Source organism: Neophocaena asiaeorientalis, unplaced genomic scaffold, assembly GCF_003031525.2.
Source record: "Neophocaena asiaeorientalis asiaeorientalis breed wild unplaced genomic scaffold, Neophocaena_asiaeorientalis_V1.1 scaffold346, whole genome shotgun sequence".
NCBI lineage: Eukaryota > Metazoa > Chordata > Mammalia > Artiodactyla > Phocoenidae > Neophocaena > Neophocaena asiaeorientalis.
The window spans coordinates 234,383-241,379 of record NW_020175400.1 but is presented as its reverse complement, the minus strand read 5'-3'; the positions used below and the strand labels follow the sequence as shown (position 1 = coordinate 241,379).

Here is a 6,997-nt window from a genome sequence, read left to right as displayed (position 1 = left end):
TATAACACCTACTGAACATCCCAGAAGAAATGACCAAGACTCCTGGAGGTAGCTAGATACTGACGACTTAGGCTGGAGCAGAGCGGGTCTGTGTTTTGGCAAAAACACGTACAAAACAGACTACCGAAATCTTACTACCGAAGCTTGCCTGGACAGGAGTGAAAGGTGTAGCGCCACTGAAGGAATCCACTCGTGTCTACTTTCCACCGCCTGCCCTCGCCTCGCATTCCTCACAAAGACTCCCGGCGCAGGCGACCGGAAGTAGCCTTTCCCTCCCCGCTCGGCACAGAAGTTCCAGAACTTCCGTCCCTACCCGTCACCGGCTCCCAGTCAAGGGGGCTCAATATACAGCGATGCGTCTCTTCCTGTACAGCCACTAGGCAGACTGAAAGCGCACGGTGTGCAGCATCACCTTTAGCCCGCCAACCCACCACCCTCGTAAGCTCCAGGCCAGCCACCAACGTTGGAAGAATTGGGAAAAATCCACAGGGTTCGCCGAAGATACCGCGAGACTTCACAGGCCCGCCTCGGCCTTAGCGCGCCGGAAGCGGAAGTCAGGCCATGGTCGGAGTCTGCCCAAAGTGGATCTGTTACCTTGGAGAGCTGAAGCGGTCAGGAGGTCCTGTGACGGTGTTCTGGCTCGGAGGTAGGTTTCCGTGAGCGTCCGGCCGGCGGAGTCCGGCCCGAGCGGGATACATACAGCCCTGGGCGTGGGGGTGTGTGTGTGTGTGTGTCGCTCATTCGGGGCCGCGGGGAGGAGGGAACCGGGCGGGCAGAGCTGAGTGGCCGGCGAGGTGTCTGGCTCTGCCGTTACGAGACTAGACCCTTTGGCGAGACCGGAAGCCGCTTACTCCTCGCGGCCTCCAGTTTCCTTCGTATCTGGGGCCGAGGTGCTTCAGAAGGAGCGCATCAGTCAAAGCGTTGATAGGCGCTGGTGTGCTGTGAGAGAGGACTGAAAAAAGCAGTGGTTCTCAGTCCGTGTCTTCGTCGGTTAGTTCTCTGGGTTCATCTCCCAGGGCAGCGAAAGCCCATTCTGGGTAGTCATTTACAAGGTTAGTGGCCTGCAGCGAAAGTTCTGTGTGGTTTCATTTAGGGTCAAAAAACTAGTAGTCTTCGAGTACATATCTGAAAGGCTGTACCCTGTGTTTTCCAACAGAAAAGAACATACTTTGTGAAGTTGTTATTCATGCTCGAACTAGCTCATTGGTTTTGAGTAGCATCTTCTAGCTCTTCGGTGGCACTTTAAGCTCCAGTTCCCTCTTTGGAATTAACGTCGCAAGTCTTTAGAGTACTTTTAATGCTACCACTTCATTAACCTTTATGGTTCCTGTCCCCACGACACACACCTTTTGAGGGTTTCTTTCAAGGGAGTCAAGTTTTGTTTTGTTTTTCTTCCCATAGATCTAAACAATCTAAACATTAAACGGTACAGCTGCCTCAAATCCCTGGGGTAAGTAAAGCTTGGATCAGTTAAAATTCTATTTAAATTTCATTCTCACCAGTAATTATAAAGATGATACACATTTGTTTGTTTGTGGGAGGGGGATCCTGGAAGAACGTTAGAATAGCACATTTGCCTTGGCTTATGATTTTTACCGCCCCTCTGGTTAGGTATGGGTCGTATTTCTGGTGATTTCTGTGATTCCTATAGGAATCAAGGCACGCCTTTAATTTGCTGAATTTATTTTAAACCATACCCTGGATTTGAGAATTTGACATCTGTTTGCCAATCCCAGACACATTGGTATTTAATAAGACATACTGAAAGAGAGCAGAGGCCTGGAGGGTAAGACATGTAGATACTGTTTCTTGCATCCAAATAATAATCTTTAATTTTGTTGGGACAAGGGTAGTATTATAAATATTTGCATATGTTTTGAGGGATTTGGAGGAAAGAAAAACTAATGAAAAAGCTGTCTTCCAGTATCACATCTCTTTGACAAAAACTTTTTATTATAAACTGAAGTAATACAGGAAGAAAAATAATTTTAGGACATCAGATAAGGGAGATTTGGTTTTAAAGTTTTAGCATGATGTCACATATGCCCCAAATCATAGAACAGATTTTCGTGGTCTTGAGGCAAAGAACAGAAAGATGGGGTTTAGGTGAGGAAAGGTAGGGGATGGGACTCCATCAAGGAAGGACTGGAAATACTGCTAGGGCTGCCTTCCAGGTCTTGGGTAAAGATGAAAAGAAGTGAACTCTTTCTCCCCTGGTTTATCAAGGATTAGGCTGCCGCAGCCTAAGTCAAATCTCTTCTCAGAGGTAGAGGGCTCTCTGAAAATTTGGGTGAAGAAATACTGCTTCAAAAGTGAGTCCGTAATTGCCTGGAAAACCCAGCTGATACAGATTTCAGTTTTCATAGCCATTAGATAATATTTATAGTAGTTTTTTTCATATGTCACAGAACCTGGAATAAGAATATATTGAATACCATTATAAAGTAGTTACCCTAGACCTTAGTAGCTGTGTGTTTAAAGGCCTTCTTATTTGCCTTTCTGTTTTCATGTCTTTACTGTATTTACAGTCTTTCTCTTTATTGGCTCTTTTATTTTCCTACAAACAACTTCAGGTGTTGTAGCCTGGGGAAAAAAGAGGTAACCTTCCAATAACCCCGTAGCTACTGCCCTTTGTGTTTTGTCTCTGTTTCCAGCCAAGCCTCTTGAAAGCTTGGTCTTTAAGCAGTGTAGATTTCTACTTCCTTACCTTCCAGTTATTTCTTAATTAATTGTAGTCCTGTTTTAATCCCTGATACTCTAATCACCTCCTAATGGCTAAATCCAATTAATTTTCTCTTCTTGGTTCTTCCTATTACCTTACGATTCAACACTGATGATATATTGATGATGATATATAACAACAATCATGATATATCGTTCATCTTTGTATCCCAGGCTCCTAGTTAGCACAATGCCTGTACTATAGTAATCAAGAAGTACTGAATTGAATCTAGTCTATCTTAGGTTTAAAAGTACACAAGGACTTTTATGAATACCCTGCCTAAAAGTATTTACTTCTTGTTTTTCCACTATCTGGTGAAGATAGTGTTACTTAAAAAAAAAATTCTAATAGAAACATATTAAAAACTGTACAGAATTTCAGAATGACTGACACTTCTGAAGCTGTTCCAAATTTTGAAGAGATGTTTGCCAGTAGATTCACAGAAGATGACAAAGAGTACCAGGAATACCTGAAACGCCCTCCTGAGTCCCCTCCAATTGTTGAGGAATGGAATAGCAGAGCTGGTGGGAACCAAAGAAATAGAGGCAATCGGTATGTATTACTTCAGAACAGTAAATGCCAGTGGCTGATCTGGGAGAGGATAGCTTGAATCTGCTAGCCCACAAGGCCAGTGAGGGCAGGGATCAGTGTTTTTGTGCAGTGTGGTATACCGAGTGCCTAGTAACTGCTTGGCATACAGTAAGTGCCTGGTAAATACTTGCTTTTAATATTTTGTCAGCACCATATTTTTTTCCCCTTGCTATGCAATTGTGTGTGAGTGTGTTATAATGGTTTTTTAAAAAATATTCTTTCTCTGGACTAATATTTTATTTTCTCTGCAAATATGCTTTAAAAACCTTGAGTTTTTTTTTTTTTTTTTTTTTTTGGGGTACGCGGGCCTCTCACCGTCGTGGCCTCTCCCATTGCGGAGCACAGGCTCCGGTCGCACAAGCTCAGCGGCCATGGCTCACAGGCCCAGCCTCTCCGTGGCATGTGGGATCCTCCCGGACCGGGGCACAAACCCGCGTCCCCCGCATTGGCAGGCAGACTCTCAACCACTGCGCCACCAGGGAAGCCCAAACCTAGAGTCTTTTACAAAACTTTTGCATTAAATTCCATAAAGAAGATATTGTTTTTGGTTTTACTTTAGAAAGAAGTTTATGCAATGTAAATTACTTCTATTTGATACCTCAAAATAGATCGAAGGAATATTACCATACTGCTTTTGAACAACTGAATAGGTTTCAGAACCATCCTATTATTTGGGGTTTGGTGTTGTAGTCTACCTCTTCTCTGCAAAGTATTAAATATATCCAGTATAATACTGGATCTGAATCTCAGGAAAGTTTTTAATAACTAGTGCTATAACATTCTGTAGAGAAAAATGTTTTTTACTCTTTTGTATACTGAGTATTAGATTGAGAAATGAAATGCACCAGGATAGATTTGTCATGTGTTTTTTTTTTTTTTTTTTAAGGGAAGTATAAAAATCTTTTTGTTTTTTTGTTGTAGGTTGCAAGATAACAGACAGTTTAGAGGTAGGGATAGCAGACGGGGGTGGCCAAGTGACAATCGATCCAATCAGTGGCATGGGCGATCCTGGGGTAACAATTACCCGCAGCACAGACAAGAACCTTACTACCCCCATCAATATGGACACTATGGTTACAACCAGCGGCCTCCCTATGGCTACTACTGATAGAAATGTCAGCAGCTTTTAGTAAAACCATTTACTCTGTTAACATGACAAAAATTTATGTTGTATTTTCTGTTGGTCATAGTTTTACATCTGATTGTAGAGAGTGGATTGATGTTTTGGAACTTGAGACTTTTTTAAAATTAGATCTTACTGGAGAGATATGATGGCTGCTGGAAATATCAATAAATACTCCCCTAAAAAGGTTGTGGATTATATTGCTTGACTTCTACCTCAGATTCTTCTTTATTTCATGACTTAATAGTGCTTTGAATGTTGTGAATTTTTTCCTTGTTTGACTTTCAGGAGTTCTTTGTTTTACACAGAAATAAAAATTTTACATAGAAAATGCTTGCTTTTACTTTGTAAGGTAAGGAAGTATCCCTGTACTCGGATGTGCTCATTCCTAATATTTTACAGAAGTAGTACAATCAGCTCCTAAATGCACAACTGTGCTTACTTGTGATACATTGTACATAGTAGTTGAAAGGAAAACAGTTATAGTATATTTTGTTTGGCTTTTGTTATTATGTGACTGTGGTACTTTAATTACTCTGTAGGTATGAATCATCTTCACAATCGTTCTGGTCTCTTTTTAGAGGGATATCAAGAATAAACCTGTAAAATCAGGAAGGAATCATTCTCAGTTTCAATATCTTGATCTAGTGGTAGGTGGAATTAAGGCACACAGTAATTTTATACAAACTCTAAGGTTTCTTGCTAACTTAAACATACCAGGTCAGAATTCACGCATTATACAAAAGTTTAACCCTGCAATGTTCCCTTCCTTTTCAATCATATGTAAACAATGCTGCATTTTGTATTTACTTTTATGGTATTTAATGTGGGTTGATTTTACAATGTTATGTTCACCTCCAAATGTGCACCTTTGCTGCTTCCCCTTTGTAAATCCAGTGATGCTGTAACTTCCTTTCAGAGTGATCATTGTATTTCACATCATTTTAATGGCCATTATAATGGTTTTACTCAAATAAAATACTTATAAGTATTCTCTCTCAAATTTTGGCAGGTAGCCCATTCACTAGAGATGAGCTTTTTGATTTTTTATTACTCTGTTCTCCTATCTGTTGAAAAAGGTTTATTTAGTGTAAGAATAATATTAAGTAAGAGTACAAGTTTCATCATAGGTCAAAGGTATTAAAAGGCAACTTCCTGAATCTGCCTTCTGCTGCCTTCTCTCTTAGCACTCCACTCTAGGCCGTTGAGGTTGACATCTCCAGGTACTACTTCTACATGCTCTGGATCCAACTCTCCCCTCCACCCCCACTTCCTGAAGAGCCATTCTTTCAGGTAACTATTTTATTAGAAAGGATTTGATAAACCAAGTACTCACACTCAGATGTAAATAAAATTTTAACAATAAGATAAGGGTTTTCTGTGTACCCTTGTAATTACATCAATAGGCAACAAGCCAGTGCTGGTACATTAAGATAGGCCTTGATACTACAGAATATTTAGCCCAGAGAGTTAAGAATGGCTTGACTATACCCCAAGATCTTCTCTGAAAGCAGATGGGTTATTAAAAATATCTGTCAACTGATAAAGCACAGCCACTGACCAGCTGGGACAATAGGTGACCACAACTTTAGAGCAGGATCCTGGAGGCCCTCTGCTGTGCCAGCTGTTGACACTAATTAGATATCTGGAACCAAGGGACAGGGTTGGAGTGAGGGATGCCTCTCAGGAAGCTCAGAAGAAGAGTATTTTCTAACAGTATTTAAATATTTTAACACTGTAACAGTAGGGTACATATGGTCTGAGTATCAACTCTACTTGAAAATATAAGAAGAGTCCTCCTTTTAACATGAGTTATTTCTGCATTCTGCATGAGTAATCTGTGTGGTGGTGGTTTTTCTTTTTTTTAAGCAACAGTCATTATCAGACTGCTCCCTGTGTGCTTAAAACCAGGAAGAAATAAAGGCATGGTTTCTGCTTCATATGGGAGAGACAGAAAAGAACATCAAACCAACTTAAGGATCATTTAAAAGTGGCGAAGAAAGAATTAGAACTGTCAAATGGAATTAATCTCAAATAGGTAGTCTGTTGTAATAGCATATAGATTGAGCATCAGGAATCCTGGCTCCAAGATATCTGACCTTGAGAAAATCACTTAAACTTTGAGCTTATTTGCTCACCTGCAAAAATGGGGACAACACCTTCCCTTGTCACTCTCACAGGGTTATCATAAAAATAAGTGACCAAACACATGAGAGCTTGAGAATAGAAACTAAAGCTCGTGACCATTAAAACCCCAGTGGTACATAATTGGTGCTGCATAAACATTTGTTTAATCAATGGCAGGGAAGGATTTGATAAATTGTAAAGCATAGTGTTGATATAATAAAGTATGTAGAATAACTGATAGAAAATGAGGTAGGCAGCTTGAGAATTAAAGATTTGCGATTGTTTCCTTATGTGAATTATTACATGAATTAGCAAAAGAATAAGACATTATATCCTTCAGAAAATAACAAACACTTCAAATATGGAAGAAAGGGGGAATTCCCTGGCGTTCCAAGTGATTAGGACTCGGCACTTCCACTGCTATGGCCTGGGTT

General features: G+C 40.6%; 1 protein-coding gene across 1 annotated transcript; it reads left to right on the top strand.

The window, feature by feature from the left end:
* The first annotated feature begins 546 nt into the window (after positions 1–546).
* RAMAC (RNA guanine-7 methyltransferase activating subunit) lies at positions 547–5,439 on the top strand. Its single transcript, XM_024766491.1, has 4 exons — positions 547–646; positions 1,402–1,450; positions 3,096–3,274; positions 4,235–5,439. Exons 3-4 carry the CDS (start codon positions 3,105–3,107, stop codon positions 4,419–4,421), a joined length of 357 nt encoding a protein of 118 aa, XP_024622259.1. The 5' UTR covers positions 547–646; positions 1,402–1,450; positions 3,096–3,104; the 3' UTR covers positions 4,422–5,439.
* Positions 5,440–6,997: the final 1,558 nt, after the last annotated feature.